The sequence below is a fragment of the Triticum dicoccoides genome, chromosome 3B (assembly GCF_002162155.2).
Source record: "Triticum dicoccoides isolate Atlit2015 ecotype Zavitan chromosome 3B, WEW_v2.0, whole genome shotgun sequence".
NCBI classification, from domain to species: domain Eukaryota; kingdom Viridiplantae; phylum Streptophyta; class Magnoliopsida; order Poales; family Poaceae; genus Triticum; species Triticum dicoccoides.
This window is the reverse complement of record NC_041385.1, coordinates 538,938,912-538,956,086: the sequence shown is the minus strand read 5'-3', so window position 1 is coordinate 538,956,086 and position 17,175 is coordinate 538,938,912. Positions and strand designations below refer to the sequence as shown.

Genomic DNA, 17,175 nt, shown 5'->3' with positions numbered 1-17,175 from the left:
ATATTTTGGTGTGGAGGGAGTAGAAAACAAATACAGAAGAAACCCCGTTACATTTTTTTTTTCTCAACCAGGGAAAAGCCGACCTGGAAGAAAACGTACGTTGGGCTATAAAAGGGAGGCCCCTTAGAATCGCGTAATCTGCATTCTACCCCTGAGAGCCCCCGAGAAACAGAAAGAGGGCTTGCGCGCAAAACATCCTGTCGCTAGATCTCGACCGCAGGAGCAGGATCGATGGAGAGGGCGTCTTCCTCCTCGACCGCGGCCCCTTGGCCAAGCGATTCGGGGTGGACGACGACGGGACGCTGCCCCCTCTGCGGCTGGGAGGAGAGCGGGGTCACCGTCGCCCTCATCTTCGAGCACGCGTCGCGCTGCCGGGAGAGGCGATTCGAGATGCTGCAGCGCCAGGCGGAGGAGCGGATTGCCGGTGAGCAAGCAAAGAAAGGTCGCCGCCATGCGCATATCAAGCTTCGGAAGAACTAGTGGTGAGTCCCCCCACCCCCCCAATCCACCGCTTTCTTCCTCTTTCTTTCTTTCTTTCTTTCTTTATTTCTTTCTTTGGGGGTCTCAACTAGGGTTCCTGCTCGAGCGAAATCCCCACTTCTTGTAGCTTCGATCCCGCAATTCTCTCTCCTAACATTTTCTTTCCATGATTCTTATGCAGTGCTGGCGCGTCAACGAGGAGGATCGACCCAACACCGGAGTGGAAGAGTTCCAGAGGACCGACTGCATGAGTAGTTTAGGTTTTATATTAGCCCTGTCCCGTAGGACTTTGCTGAACTCACGTAGAGTTTTAGCAAAATTGGCTTAGGAAGCCATATAGTAGAACAAAAAATGCAGATTTTACTGCACATATGCCACTATACTGTAATCATTGATGCCCATAAAAGATGGCATTTTCTGTTAGATGTTCCTTTAGTTTCCTTTTCTTCCATCCGGTGCTTATTTCTGCAATAGGGGAACCTCTCTGCGTTCTTTTTGCGAATGGAATTGAGCTAGTAAATGTTGGGTCTTTTCAGACTTCATCTTTGTTTCTTTTTTGGATTTATTGTGAGTGATTGACTCAAGGGTTTGACAGAGGTATTTTCCGCTCTCTGAGGATCTCTGCCACCGCAATGGCAGCGGCAGGGATGACAGGCAGTACAGGAGGGAGAACCTGCAGTACAGGCCTAAGAGTAAGCCATCCTCTGTGTCTGCTTCTGATGTTGATCAGAAGTATGAAGGGAAGGTGGAGCCTGCTGCTGAGGAAAAGCAGGTGGAAGCCCCTGCTCAGAATGTTGTTGAAGCCGTCCCTGCCTCTGAATCTGACAAGTCTACAGGGTATCTTCCACCGAGCCTTGACCTTTTATTTTCTGTTGGTTATTGTACAAGTTTTCCTTGCTTTGTTGTGAAACGTAACCATTATCCTTCAAGTTAACCTCATTGATGTTTGAAACTGATGCAAGGATGTGCAAAAAGATGATTCTAAGAAGAGGGAGAGGGTGCCAAAAAGAAGCCAGAGGGAGAAGGTGCCGATAATGAGGGAGCCTAGAAGAAGGATAAGACCAATAAGACCAAGTGTCTCAGTGGCTCTGTCAAGAGGGAGCTGAAGAAGCAAAAGCCTAAGAAGGAAGACTCTGATGGAGATGCTCCTAATGAGACTGCTCAGGAAGAGCAGGAGGCTCCCATTGAACAAGAGAAAATTGTACTTTTCTACACTTGCGGTTACTTGCCTCACGTACAGACCCTTTGCTCTGTTTTTCAAGCTTTTTAGTGATGTGCTAATTTGGAGCAGGTGATTGCCCTTGAAGAATATGAGAAGATGCAAGAAAGGAAGAAGTCCCAGGAGGCCTCTAAACCTGAGGAGAGGAGGGCTGTTGCTGTAGATTTTGAGGGTCTCCAGCTCTTAGAGAAGAAGAAGATTGAGGATGATGCTAAATTGAAGGCGGAAAATGTTCGCAAGGCAAAGGAGGCTGCTGCAAAGGAAGCCAAGCCTCGCAAGGTAGTGAAATTAACTTATCTTTTCTTTTTACAACTTTTTAGTCTTCCAACAATATGCATTTTGAATTTTGATGCTGAGATATGAAAGGGGCATGTTTTACCTTACTGAACCATCTTCTGAAATCTAGGCATGTCCTTAGAATGTACGATCACTACTTCAGTGCTGTTTAATTTGTATTGCGCTTGTTAGTGACAGTGTGATCCTTACTGCTGCTTTTTGCTGCAGGCTATCAGCATCCAGGAGTACCTGAAGCCAGAGGATGGTTCAGAGTACGTGCCTCCTACCCCACCGAGGCGCCCTCAAAATGGCGGCTACAGGGGAGGCCGTGGCAACGGTGCTTACAATGGCTGTAGCAGCCGTGACAGCAGCTCTGAGTGCTGGGTCTACAACGCTGGCCGCGGCCATAACTCCATCGTGTTCCACAACGCCGAGGCCAAGGCCAACGCCAACGACAGTGGCGCCCCAAGGAGGGGTGAGGGTTACAATGGCGAGCGCCGGCAAGGCGGCTACCACTTACCAGCAAGGTGGGTACAATAGCGGCAGGGGCAGCGGCAGGTACCAGGAGCGCCAGGATGGGTACAATGGCGAGCGCTGGGATCAGCAGGGTGGGTACTACCAGAAGCGCAGGGATGCCTGCAATGGCGACCGCCGGGAGCAAGGCAGGTACAATGGTGGTGGCCGGGGCAATGGTGGTTACCAGGAGCGCAGGGATGCCTACAATGGCAACCGCCAGGAGCAAGGCCGGTACAATGGTGGCCGGGGCAACGGTTACCAGCAGCACCAGGATGGCTACAATGGTTACTGGGGTGGGTACTACAACAGTGGGCGGGGCAATGGCGGATACCACCAGGGCGGCAACTACCGGCAGAGGCAAGCTCCCAAGCCAAAGGAGGAGGATAAAGTGGTGATCACAGAGGCCGACTTCCCAGCTCTAGGTGGCGCATCTCAGGCGCAGTCCCAGGCCTAGATAGGTCTTTTCTTTCTTTCTTATTATTAAGAGGGAGAGGAGAGTTTAGAGGAAAGAAGAGGAGACAGTTTTGTAACAGAGCTACTATGTGGTATCATGTGTTGCCCTGGGTTTATTATAAGCTTTGGTGTTAGTTTACTTGTCAATTGTTTTGTTTCTGATGAAGTGTGGGCTGTAATATGGTTTTGTTGTCGTTGAAATTGCAATAGGAAGCAGAAGATTTTTGGCAAAATCAAGCACTTCATCATGCCCTCTGAAGGAAAAAATGTTTTCAGGATCAGGTTCTGCATGACAGGTACACTTAAGCTAGAACTAGAAGTTACTCTTTATGCATGTGTGGTTTGATAATTATTCATGGTACACCAAAGGATGTTCTTTAGTCTAAACCCTGCAATTTTTTGTTCTCGACATTTTGTGGCACTACTGCAGTACTATTATCCTTTCCATCGCATCCACTATGTTCAGTTACAAATACTTAGCAAGTGCTAACATGTGAAAACTCTGAGCCAAAGAACAATGTCGTAAAGACATTTAGTCCCTATAGGCTAAATTTTATCATTGCATTCTCTAATTCACATAACACAGTAGGTAAGCTGCACTACATGAATTAAGACAGCAGAAAAGATGTTCACAAACCATCCATGACATTCTCTAATTCTGTAATGTTCTTCTGTACGCAAGTTCTCAGTACATTGTTACTAGTTTGTAACGCTCACATATATTATATCTCCCTGATGCCATTTCACGGCCGTGCATAAACTTGGCTGTTATAAACATTGACATCTTTTACATAATCAGTTGCTCGTGCACTTCTGCAGGCTGTTTAAACTGCTCTATTTTTTTGCTGGGTGTACGACAAGTACACTTCCAGACTTAAGCTGGAAGTTATTTCTGATTTACATGCTAGTAGTTTGACAATTATCCATGGCATGCCAAAGATGTTCATTAGTCTGAACTCTGCTGTTTTTGCTATCACTGTTTTGTGGAACACAGGCAACCTGATCCAATTCTCACTTGTAAAGCTAATTTTGATGGATACGCACTCCAGAGATACTAAGAACAATATGGTAGGAGCTAGGGTTCTACCGGGTCTTGGCCGGAGATTGTAGGGGAAGGAGGGAGGTGGACGAGCTCGTGACCACGGCGGCCGGCGTGTGGGCGCCGTCTCGCGCGGAGAGGAAGGCGGTGGTGATGGGAGAGGCGGCGGCTAGGTTAGGGTTCCGGCTCCTCTAGGAGCCGGGCAATAGTTTATGTCTTATTGCTTAATTCCAAACGGGAGTCTTACAACTGTTTATATAACCTCGCTGCTAAAAATAATAATTTGGGCTAAGCCCCTAACTAGACGCGCCCATTGGGCCTCCTCCGGCTATAAGTGATGCCGGTCATAACATCTCTCCCCGCCTGCGCAAACAGCTCGTCCTCGTGCTGGAAGTCTGGATAGTGATGGCGGAACTCGTCACGTTGCTCCCAAGTTGCATCCTCCTCCGGCAGGCCTTCCCACTGGATCAACAAGTACCACACCCCGCGACGCAGCTGGACCTGCAACACCTTCGCCGGTCCGGGAAGGAGACGGCTGTCGGAAGTCGGAGGAAGTGCCGGCGTGGCCGCCGGCGAATCCCCACGGAAGGGCTTCAACAGCCCCACATGAAAGACGTCGTGGATGCGAGCACCGGCCGGAAGCTGAAGGCGGTAGGCCACCTTGCCGATGCGCTCGAGCACGACAAATGACCCAGCGTAGCGAGGACCCAGCTTACGCTTCGCGCGCGGGTCAAGGGACTGCGTAGAGTGGTGAAGAAGACGCAGCCACACCCAGTCGCTCACCGCGAACCCTACCTCGCGGTGGTGGCCGTCGTCGTAGTGCTTGGCCAACTGCTGGGCCTGAACGAGTCGTTGCCGCACCTCCGCAAGCATCTCGCCCCGTTTGCGAAGAAGGTCGCCTGCCGCCTCCGTCCTAGCCGTCTCCGGGTCAACCGGCAGGATGGGCGGGGGCGGTCGGCCATAGACCACATCGAATGGCGTAGTGTGCAGGGCGGAGTGATAAGAGGTGTTGTAGCAGCACTCCGCCCATGCTAGCCAGTCCACCCAAGCCCGAGGATGACCACCTGTCACACAACGCAAATACATGGCAATCACCTTGTTGACCACCTCGGATTGGCCGTCCGTCTGAGGATGGAAGGTCGTGCTGAGGCAGAGCTTCACGCCCGCCATCCGGAAGAGATCGCGCCAGACATGCCCCGTGAACACTGGGTCCCAATCACTGACGATCGAAGAGGGAAACCCATGTAGGCGGACGATGCCGTCGAAGAAAGCACGGGCCACGGAGGTGGCAGTGTAGGGATGGCTGAGCGCAGTGAAGTGTGCGTACTTGGAGAAGCGGTCGACCACCGTGAGGATGACGGACTTGCCGCCCACCTTGGGGAGGCCCTCGATGAAGTCCATAGAGATATCGGCCCAGACCTGAGAGGGCACCTCCAAGGGCTGTAGCAGCCCAGCCGGCCGCTGTCTCCGTCTTGTTACGTTGGCACGTAAGACAAGACCTCACCCAGTCTCGGACCAGGGCCCGATCGCCGGGAAGGTAGAAATCGGCGCGGAGACGGTGGAGGGTCTTCTGCACGCCCTCGTGGCCGGCCGAGTGTGCCAGCAGTAGAACCGGGTGACGAAGGTCGCCGTGATCCGGCACGAAGAGGCGGCGCCCATGCAGGAGCAAGCCATCCGCCAAACGCCACGGCTCCTCCAAGTCGCTGTCATCAAGACGCTGCGGAAGGAGCTAAGTGTCCGGCGCCTCTACGCTGGCCCTGTGGATGTCGTCGATGAGGGCAAAGGAGGGCCCCGAGCGGATGCAGAGGGCCGCCCCGTCGGCGGTGCCGGCGTCCGCGTCATGGTCGGCGTCGCGGCGGGACAGGGCGTCGGCTACGGTGTTAAGATGGCCCGAACGATACTCGACGGTGAAGTCGAAGCCAAAGAGCTTAATGATCCACTGGTGCTGCGGCACAGTCGAGAGCCACTGGTCCAGTAAGAACTTGAGGCTATAGTGATCCGTGCGAATACGGAATGGCCGCCCCCAAAGATATGGCCGCCATTGGCGCATGGCCTGCACCAAGCCAATGAGCTCCCGCTCATAGGCCGCGAGCTTATGATGGCGCGCGGCGAAGGGCCTGCTGAAGGACGCAAGCGGCCCGTTGCCCTGATGGAGGACGACGCTGAACCCCACACTGGAGGCATCGCAGTCCACCATGAACGGACGGTCGAAGTTGGGCATCTAGAGGACGGGACCCGTCGTGAGGGCCCTCTTGAGGGCCTCGAACGCCTCAGTGGCCTCCGCATCCTAGGCGAAGGCGTCGCGTCGCAACAGGCGTGTGAGCGGAGATGCGATGATGCCGAACTCCCGGATAAATTTCCGGTAGTACCCGGCGAGGCCCAAGAAGCCGCGGAGAGCCCGCGGTGAGTGCGGCGTCCGCCACGGCCGCCACCTTGTCGGCGTCCATAGCGTCACCCTCGGCCGAGATGACGTGGCCGAGGTAGGCGACTGAAGTCGTGCCGAACGAGCACTTCGAGCGCTTAAGATGAAGATGGTGCGCTCGAAGCTCGTTGAAGACGATGGCGACGTGCTGAAGGTGCTCCGCCCACGAGGCGCTGTAGATAAGAATGACATAAAAGAAAACAAGCACAAACCGACGCAAGTAGGGGCGGAGGACGTCGTTCATGAAGGCCTGGAAGGTCGTCGGGGCGTTGGAGAGGCCAAAAAGCATCACCAAGAACTCGAAGTGGCCGTGATGAGTCCGAAACGCCGTTTTCGCGACATTGTCTGGGTGCATCCGCACCTGGTGGTAGCCCGAACGGAGGTCGAGCTTGGTGAAGAAGCGCGCCCCATGTAGCTCGTCCAGGAGCTCGTCGATGACCGGAATAGGAAATTTGTCCTTGAGCGTCTGGGCGTTATGGGCACGGTAGCCGATGCAGAAGCGCCATGTGTCGTCCGCCTTACGGACGAGGAGGACCGGCGCTGAAAACGGCGAAGTAGAGATCCGGATGATGCCTAAGGCGAGCATTAGCGCGCACTGCCGCTCCAGCTCGTCCTTCTGCAGCTGGGGGTAGCGGTAGGGGCGCACCGCCACCGGCGCCGTGCCTGGCAGGAGATGAATGCGGTGATCATACACCCGGGCTGGCGGAAGACCCTGAGGCTCGTCGAAGAGGTCGCGGTGCTGCTGTAGAAGGTGATCCAACAAAGGGTGCTCGGGCCCTGCAGCAGTCACGGCCAGCTGCATCTGCGGCGCTGCCGGTGAGGCGCCACCCACGCCCTCCCACTGGACGCGGTACCCCTGGCGCCAGAAGGTCATCGTCAGGGCGTCGAAGTCCCATAGGATGGGACCGAGGGTCCGCAAGAAGTCGACGCCGAGGATGAAGTCGAAGCAGCCCAAGTCGATGCCGGCGCATGTGATGGTGAAGTGCTCGTCGCCGATGGTGATGGGCACGTTTTGCGCCAACCCGTGGCAGCAGAGTCGGTCGCCGTTAGCCACGGTGACCCGGAGTTGCTCCCCTCCCGTCGGCTGTAGCGCTAAGTGGCGCCGGTGGCGGCCCCCACCGAGACGGTGCCGCCTGTTGCAAGGCCTGCGTGCGACGCTCGAAGGCGCGGGCGTAGTACATCGCCGTCTGGAGGTCCTGGGGTCCCCGAAGCTCCATGTCCACACGGATATGATCCGGTAGACCGCCGACGAAGAGCACGGCCCGCTGACGAGCCGTCACGCCGGGCGCGTGGCACGCCAGGGCCTGGAAGCGGTCGGCGAAGTCCTGCACCGTGAAGGTGAAGGGGAGCCGGCCTAGCTCCGCCAGCCGGCTCCCGCGCATTGGCGGCCCGAAGCGAAGGAGGCAGAGCTCGCGAAATCGCTCCCATGGGGGCATGCCGCCCTCGTCCTGCTCGAGGGCGTAATACCACGTCTGTGCGGCGCTCCGAAGGTGATATGAGGCGAGCCAGGTGCGGTCCGACGCGAGTGTACGTTGCCCCCGAAAAACTTCTCACATTGATTCAGCCAGTTGAGGGGATCCTCGATGCCGTCGTAAGTGGCAAAGTCGAGCTTGGCGAAACGCGGCAGTGTATGAGTATGACCGCCGTGGGAGTACGGCGTGTCGGTGCGGAGCAGCGAGGGGGGCGGCGCCGGTTCGGTGGACACAGGGGCCCCCCCATGGAACGGCTGCTCGTCGAGGCCAGCGTAGGGGCCGGCGGCGCCGGAGGACCCGTCGTACTGTAGGGTGGGTTCCGAGGTCATCGTGTAGACCGGCTGCGGCGACGACCCGGACAACCAGGCCGGTGGGGGTGATGGCGAGGGCGGAAACCTGACTTGGTGGATCGGGACTCCCGCCGGCGCGGTTGTAGCCGGCCCGGAGCTGGTCGGCGGTGGCGCCTGGAGCTGCGGCTGCTGCTGCAGCGGGGCGACGGGCGCAGCGGGGCCTGCGCCGGCCACGGCAACCAGGGCGGGGTGGTGGTGGGGGCCGGCGGCAACTGCTGCTGGGGCTGTGGCGGCCCGGCGATCGCGGCGGAGGCCGCCGGGTGGAGCGGCTGCCATGGCAGGAGCAGCAGCCCGGTGGCGGCGGTTGGTGGCGCGGCCTGCGGCAGCCCGTAGGGGCCGGCCAGGTAGAGGCGGATCCCCTGGACCGCGGAGTGCGCCGGTGACTTCCTCCGGGGTGAAGACAGCGGCAACCGGGGTGGCGGAGGTAACCGGCACCAGCGGTGGAGGGGCGCTGTTCGGGGCGACTAGCAGGGCGGTGGTGGAGGTTGGCAGCGGCGAAGACATGATCGCAACCGAGCTACCTGATACCAAATTGGTAGGAGCTAGGGCTCTACCGGGTCTTGGCCGGAGATTGTAGGGGAAGGAGGGAGGTGGACGAGCTCGTGACCGCGGCGGCCGGCGTGTGGGCGCCGTCTCGCACGGAGGGGAAGGCGGCGGCGATGGGAGATGCGGCAGCTAGGTTAGGGTTCCGGCTCCTCTGGGAGCCGGGCAATAGATTATGTCTTATTGCTTAATTCCAAACGGGAGTGTTACAACTGTTTATATAACCTTGCTGCTAAAAATAAAATAACTTGGGCCCATTGGGCCTCCTCCGGCTATAAGTGACGCCGGTCATAACACAATAACAAAAAAAAAATCAAGCAAATTTATTTCTATAGATAAGTTCCAAAAACGATGAACTACATGGATGCTAACTGTAGGTCCTCTATTGTTTCATACTTGTGAGGCATAGATTTCCATAGTCAGTTTCTGTTTCTTGTGTGCTTACATATCCTTTTCTGTAGGCAACCGAGAGGGCATGGCAGGAACTATGCAAGATGTATTGTTCTTTTCTTGTAATCCACTGTTTCTCATTACAGATACTTAGCCAAGTGCTAACACAATTGAAAACTCCCAGCCAACACACAAGGGTCTTAAGCCCTTCAATATCCTTGACATTCACTCTATATATTTATCATTGCAGTATCTCAACTCAGAAGATAGGCTGCACCACATGATTTTCCCAAACCATCCATGACATGACATTAGGACTCTTGATTTATCATGTTCATCTGTTTAATGTTCTTGTGTAGGCAAATGGTCAGTATATTGTTACTAGTTTATAACACTCGCATATCTATTTATCTGGATCTTGTATGCATATGACTTTCTTTCTCTAGATTGGTTCTTGCGTCTAAATTAGTTTTGTTGGTTCCACCAAAGCCTCTGCTTGTTGGTAATCATCTTTGCTTCAGTTCGCAATTCTCTTTTCTATCATGTTCTCCATGATTCTTACTGCAGTGCTGTCGCATCGGCAATTGAGGCGGATCTGGCACCCTAGACCGGGAAAGAGTTCACAAGAACGGGAATCTATTCATTATGCAGTTTAATTAGGTTTTATCGGATTTTGCTGTTACACTACCACTGCTGTAGAGGTTTAGCCAAATTGGCTTAGGACGTCATAGTACAAAGAATGCAGGTTTTACTGCACGCGTGTCAGTACTGTAACCATTGATGCCCCAAAAAGGTACTCCCTCTGCCCATAATATAAGAGCGTTTTTGACACAAGTGTAGTGTCAAAAATACTATTATATTATGGGACGGAGGGAGTAGCATTTTCTGTTAGTTCTTCCTTTAGTTGATCCATACTCTTGTTTTCTTTTGTCAATTGTTTATTTCAACAATAGGGGAACCGGCAGCGATGCCCCTCTGCGTTCTGTTTGCAAACAGAATTGAGATAACAAAAAAAAAATTCAGGCTTAGCGGTTCCATTATTTTATCTTTCTTCCATTCTTTTGTTTCTTGGGTTTGTATAAATGATTGAATAAGTGTTCTATTCTTTGTGAACAACCAAATCCTCAAGGGTTTGACAGCAGTAGGCCTGGCGGTGGGGCTAAGTATTTTCCATTCTTTGCGTCTCCCCTGCTTGGTTCCTATATGTTTGACAGCTTATCTTCTAGGTTATCCGAATTGAGAAAATGCAGTGATAAATACAGAGTAAATTTCCCGTATGTTGAAAAGTTTACAACACTATGGAGGACCTGGTAGTTAGCATCCTTCATGGTGATTTCGGAACTTATCTGCAGTACTGGATTTGGCTGTACATTTTTTTACAAGAATTTATCGCCCTGCTGCTGTGCATAAACTTGGCTCTAACAAGCATTAATGTTTTTTCCTCATCAATTGCTCTTGCACTTCCATAGGATCTTGAAATTGCTCTTTCTTCGCGGATGTAGGACAGGTATACTTCGAGAAGCTATGATTTATGCACGAGTGGTTTGATAATTATCCTTGACATACCAAAAGATGTTCTTTAGTCTATACCCTGCATTTTTTTATATCACCATTTTGTTGAACTACAGCAAGTCTGTATTATTCTTTCCATTTCTTCAGAAGACTCGAGGGGGGGCCCAAGGATTTGGTCGCCCGACTCCACGCAAGATGCCGCCGCCGCCTCCTCCCCGCCGCCCGACGCCTCGACGCCGGCGTACTGGACTTCTCCCCGGTGGTAAGTCATCGTTTCCCCTCCTTTCCCTCGTCGTCTAGGGTTTGCCATCGGCCATGGCTGCTGCCGGAGTTGGTGCCGTCCCAGGACTGGCGGGAGGGGAGCCAGGAGGCGGGGCCGTGGCCGTACATGGCGCCATGCTGCGTCTCTTTCGGCCCCATCATCGAGCTGCTCAACTCCAGGGTGCTCTCCAAGCACTTCAGCCCCGCCTGCCCCAAGTACGGCCCGCCCAAGAAGTAACCACCAACTGCTGGTTGGGATTGATCCGTCCGTCCGTCCATGCCATTCAGCTAGCATACATACAATACTGTTGCTGCTACTAATCGATCTGTCTACTAAAATAATGTGTTGTACTAACTGTTTGTTGTGTCCGGTGTGACAATTTCCTAGCTACTTTTAATTGCTGTTGGTTGTCTTGTCGTCGAGTACTTATTAGATTGTGCTAGTAGTTACATGATGCAACTATCTGTCGTGTCATTTCTTATGCGGAGTCAAGTCAAGTGGCGCTGCGTTTTGAACCATTTGATTTTACCATGGAAATCATGCACTTACTGTAAGCCATGAATCTACTGTTGATTAATTCAGGTTAAGAGGATGATGTGTGCTCACACTGTCTTCCTGTCCAACCACCCGTTGTACATGTCAATCCCGATTAAGCAGGATTACAAATACAAATACGATGTTTCTTTGGTGCTGCTTGATCTGAATGTTAATGGAACAATAGCTGCTACTCTGAATTTGTGATGAATCATATTAAAAGTAGTTGTATTTGTTATTTGTGTGTGCTGTGCTTGATGAATTTGGGTCTGAGAAAACCACTCTTGATCATTTGCACTTTAGTTTAGGAGGAAACTGACTACTACATGCATAATATGTATCTTACATAAATCTGGAGAGATTTTCTGCTGAGTATTGGATATCTGAGTTGTTGTTGTTGTTGTTGACCTGAATATTTAAAACGGAAAAAAGCTGTCGCAGCTGTTTCTTTTTCATATAATTCTTTGTATTTGATTAGCCTAATGGCTGATGCTTTCCGTTTGAGGCACAACTTGACTCAAAACTGAATAATGCAGTAGTATATTATCTTTGTATGTCATATTATCCCCTTCAAATACTATGGCTGGAAAAGACTAAAGCCTTTTCCAATTTGCACCAACCGAGGGCTACGTGTGTTCTTTCACAGACTGGTACTATGCTTTATGCCCAATGAAGCTATGTTGTTAATTTGTTATATCATGATTTTAGCCCAGCAGATTGTTAGAATGTTTACCCTCAGTTGAGCGTGTTATCCAATCTGCCTAGAATGTTTACAGGCTATGCTTTATGCAAACAGAGTTAGGCATTAACAGAGTTAGGAATTATATAGAGACTGTGAGTTCATGTTTATATATGTCCAATGAATCTGTCGGTCGTCCTTCAGTTCTGTGTATCCATCTGTTTGCTTTGTCTTTGTTTTTCCTGTTTTCAATCTTTACTTTCAGACTCTTGCAATTGTTGGTAAACAATTCTTACTCTCAGATGTAACATGATAACAACTACTCCCTCCGTTCCGATTTAGTCGTCGTGGTTTTAGTTCAAATTTGAACTAAAACCACAACGAGTAAATAGGAACAGAGGGAGTACACTAGTACTAAATAGGATGCATATAGACAAAAGATGGTTTATAGTATTTCTTCTTATGAAGAAAGAAAGAGCTGCTGTAGAAAAGGAGACGGAGCAATTCGGTGCTCGAGCTCAGCTAGTCCCGAAATCGCTGGCATCCGTAGCTGCGTTGGGATCGTAACAATTCGTGCTGGCATGTCAGAACGTTGCGGGCAAATAATGAGGATACGGCTGCTATACGGTACGAAACAGTGCGACCGGTGGGCCAATTCAGTAGGGACGGATGCGACTGAATCATGCGGGCCTTTCTGGGCCGTGGACCAGGATGTACGCGAAAACCTGAGTCGTCGTTTTCCTTTGCGCCCGCATGCTTTGACGCGAGCTATGCAGCAGATCCCGGATGGCTTCAGCAAGGAGAGTCGGAGACATCGGCGGCCGCCTGGTGCACAACTGCTCTGCCCGACAAGCTGGCTGGGCTGTGAAGGAGGTGGCATGGCGGTCCACAGGAGGTTGCTCGTGCACGTGCACGAGGTTGAGGCCGCCGGATACGGTTTCAGGGAGTAGGAGCTTTAAGCAGGAGGTTGACCGCAACCAAGATCATGCTTCTCGGGAATAAGCTCGTTGTCTAGACACCGCGGTGACTGGCAGCGATGAGGGTGGTGTCTCAGGTGGAGATAATGAATCGCACGTCGTGGATACTCCGACCGCCGTGGGCCCGTGGCCGAAGTTGACGAGGCTGGGGAGGAGGAGGTGAGCAGCATTGTCGCAAAACGAAGGCGTCTGCAGGCATAGGGGCTAGATATCTAAGATATGATCTACAGTAGCTACTAGCAAATGGTAACAAGCTCGTTGCGATGTTGTAGTTGTATAATGAATCGTTGAACCTTTTGGATGTGCACATGTGTCTGATGTGATGAATGGCAGCTCGTGTTCAGCAAATCCAAAGATCGCTTTTGGAGTTGCGAGCTTTTTGCTATACTCCCTCCGTCCGGAAATACTTGTCGAAAGAATGGATGTATCTAGACATATTTTAGTTTTAGACGCATCCATTCATATTCATTTTTGTGACAAGTATTTTCGAACGGAGGGAGTAGTATTTATCGTCCTTTGTGTTTTTTGTGTGAACATTTACAATTTCAAGTCATCAGGGGTGGTGGCTGCGAGGCGGTTTGGGTCTTTGAAAGGATACCACTTCTAGGGGTGAAGCAATTAGCATAAACAGCTCAGACTTTGATTAATGATGAAGAAGGCCATTGGCATTTAAAATAATAAAACTGCTGAGTGTCTGCATGCATGCGCTCCATGCATGTTAAGGGATGCTGACACTATTCTTTTTTATCTGTATATATAGACACCAGCTCGCGATGAATGCGCCCAACCTGTTTCGCGTGCAGGCTGCCGTCTCCTGTCGCAATGAATGCACCCTGGTCCGTCCATTGTTTAAAGGCAATATCGCTGAATACAGCTAAGAATACAACCGATGACACGCATCTTCGGGCGAGCAGACGGGTATGATTTCAGGAGCAGCTGAGCCTGAGCTCAGAATCGAATATTCGATGATCGTAGTCACTACTTAGTAGTGTGAAGTCATCTGCAATTAGAACTCATTGGCTAGTGCACTGCTTTTACAAGATTGCAATTCCTGCTCATATTTAATTTTAATCTACATGGAGACTTTGGAGAACTAGCATCCAGTTTAGGCTACAAATGTTTGCAGAAAACATTCAGTTGCATATAGGACCTGTATCTTTTGTTCCTAGCATTGTTGTATCTTAATATTTCTTTCATTTACCGCGTCCTTGTAATCTAGGGAACCATATCTGCAAGCTAGAGTTTAGGCTATATATTTTTTGCAGAGTTTATATATCTAATGTAGAATAATTAGGATTCAACGAGTGTAAACCTGTTACTTCCCTTGCCAATGAATTGACCCGATGAAATGAATGTAGTTTATAAATCTGGAAAATAAAATACAAAAGGCGCATCGAAAGCTTTATATTGCTTCCATTTGGGAAACTGGCAACTGGCAATGGCTTCATTTTATACAGCTACGACAATGTTGAACCTTGTTTTTTGAGACACATATAATCACTATGCCTGCTCGAGTAACACTTTTTGTTCTCAGCCGGACGCTACAAAAGCAAGCAAATTCATGGAACTTCTACTGTATCTTATATCTCCCTGCTGCCTTTTCTCTGCTGTGCGTAAACATGGCTCTAATAACATTGTTGTTTTTACATAATCAATTGCTCTTGCACTTCTATAAGCTGTTCAAGTGCACTTTCTTCGCTGGGTGTTGGACAAGTACACTTCTAGACTAAAGTTTGACAATTATCCATGGCAATACCAAAGATATTCGTTAGTCTCAGTCCTGCCGTTTTTGCTATCACCGTTTTGGGGAAGGCAGGCAACCCTATCCAATTCTCACTTGTAAAGCTATTTTTGATGGATATGCTCCAAGGATAATGAGAACGATAACAAGAAATACATACAAGAAAAATACTTTCCATAGATAAGTTCCGAAAACGATGAATGACAGGATGCTAACTAGGTCCTCTAGTGCTTTGCGTACTTGTGATTCATAATATTTCCATAGTCACTTTCTGTTTCTTGTGTGCTGACATATCTCATTTTGTAGCCTGTAGGTTATCAAGAGGGTATGGTAGGAACCACAGGAAGATTGTATGATTCTTTTCTTGGCATCCATTATTATCCATTACAAATACTTAGCTCAGTGTTAAAACACCTGAAAACTCTGGCCCAATGCAGCAGGGTGATAAGCTCTTCAATACCTTTGACATTCTCTCTCTCAACTCAGATAACACAGAAGATAAGCCGCACAACATGAGTTAAGATTAGAGAAGATTTTTCCAGACCATCAATGGCATGACCTTGGGACTTCTGATTTATCATGTTCATCTACTTATTTTGTGTGTGTAGGGAAGTGGTCAATAGTCAGTTCATTGTTACTAGTCTGTAACTGTTATGACCGGCCAAGTCTATGGCCGCAGGAGGCCCACTGGGCAATCTTAGCCCGCAAGTTATCTTAGTTTTATTTCCTATCGTGGTTATATATACGACTTGTAAGACTATTTTCAGAATTAAGCAGTAAGACTATTTCTATTGCCCGGCTCCCAGAGGAGCCGGAACCCTAAAACCCTAGCCGCCTCCTGTCTCCGCCGCCGCCCCACGCGCAAGGAAGGCGCCACGCCGCCGGCCGCCGCGCTCGAGCCCTCGCCCCTCTCCCTCCTTCCCCTACAGCCTCCGGCCAAGACCGGACAGAACCCTAGCTCCTAACACCTTGGTATCAGGTACCCGGGTTTCGACCATGTCTTCACCGCCTCCAAACCCGCCACCACCACCGCCGCTACCCGCCAACGCCCCCACCGCCGCTGCCACCGATTCCACCACCACCGCCGCTTCTTCGCCGAGCGCCACGGCCTCGCTGTCGGCGCCGATCTCCCCCGCATCCGGCACCACGCCGGGCCAGGGCCAGCCGCAACCCCCCATCCAACAACCGCCGCCGTCGCCTCCCCCCGCGCCGCAGCAGTTTACGTCGGAGGCCATGGCCAGCGTGCTCAACAACCTGGTCGTCGCGGTCCAGGGCATCCGCCTATACTTGGCGAGCCCGTACGGGCCGCCCCCGCCGCTCCATCCGGCCGTGCCCGCGGGCCAGCCGGCGCTGCCTTGGTACTCAGTCCCGACGGCCGTCACCGGAGGCTATCCGGTGCTTCCCCCACCGGCGGCCTCGACGCCGCCTTAGCCACAGTGGCCGATGCCGCTCGCGGCGCCACCCGCGCCGACAGCCGCCGCCCAGGGCCCGGAGTGGCCGACCTGGGCCGCGCCATCCGCGCCGTCTCCTACCGTGTCGTCCCTCCCGGCGACAACCGTGCAGGTCCCACCACCGCCCCCACCCAGCCCTAGCCTGGGTCGGTCCTCGCCGAGCGGACTCCCGATCCAGGAGGTCCGCTTTCCATCGTCACCGTCTCCACTTCCAGGCTGGCTCCACGAGCCGCCGTCGGATTCCCAGTTGCAGCACGAGGCGTCGGGCGTCACCGGGAACTACGCCGGCCTCCCCGCCATGGACCAAGCGCCGTCATCAGCCCTCCGCACCGCCGAGGCAGTGGGCCAGAGCGCGCCACACCAGCAGCCGCCCCGGTTCGCCAAGATCGACTTCGCCACGTACGACGGTTCGGACGACCCGCTTAACTGGCTCAACTAGTGTGACCAGTTCTTCCGCGGACAGCGCACGCCCGCATCGGAGCGCACTTGGCTGGCTTCCTACCATCTTGTCAGGGCCGCCCAGACATGGTACTACGCCCTCGAGCAGGACGAGGGCGGCATGCCCCCGTGGGATCGTTTCTGCGAGCTGTGTCTTCTTTGTTTCGGACCACCAGTCCACGGGAGCCGCTTGGCCGAGTTGGGCCGCCTGCCTTTCACCTCCATGGTGCAGGATTTCGATGACCGCTTCCAAGCACTGGCATGCCAGGCGCCCGGTGTGACGGCCTTACAGCGGGCGGAGCTCTTCGTCGGCGGCCTTCCCGACCACATCCGCGTGGACATCGAGATGAAGGGGCCCCAAGACCTTCAGACGGCCATGTACTATGCTCGGGCGTTTGAGCAGCGCGCCCAGGCTTTGATG

The 17,175-nt window shown here is 52.3% G+C and overlaps 1 protein-coding gene across 1 annotated transcript; it reads left to right on the top strand.

Annotated features, from left to right (window-relative positions):
* Nucleotides 1-244: 244 nt before the first annotated feature.
* LOC119276952 (RGG repeats nuclear RNA binding protein A-like) lies at nucleotides 245-3,083 on the top strand. The gene is made up of 5 exons (XM_037558138.1): nucleotides 245-482; nucleotides 662-1,317; nucleotides 1,443-1,681; nucleotides 1,772-1,978; nucleotides 2,204-3,083. Exons 4-5 carry the CDS (start codon nucleotides 1,799-1,801, stop codon nucleotides 2,513-2,515), a joined length of 492 nt encoding a protein of 163 aa, XP_037414035.1. The 5' UTR covers nucleotides 245-482; nucleotides 662-1,317; nucleotides 1,443-1,681; nucleotides 1,772-1,798; the 3' UTR covers nucleotides 2,516-3,083.
* Nucleotides 3,084-17,175: the final 14,092 nt, after the last annotated feature.

Excerpts from the sequence above, each read along its gene's own strand:
- LOC119276952 (XM_037558138.1), top strand. The coding sequence starts at position 1,799 with ATGCAAGAAAGGAAGAAGTCCCAGGAGGCCTCTAAACCTGAGGAGAGG. Across the intron at positions 1,979-2,203 it reads AGGAAGCCAAGCCTCGCAAG|GCTATCAGCATCCAGGAGTA; the intron begins GTAGTGAAATTA and ends TTTTTGCTGCAG.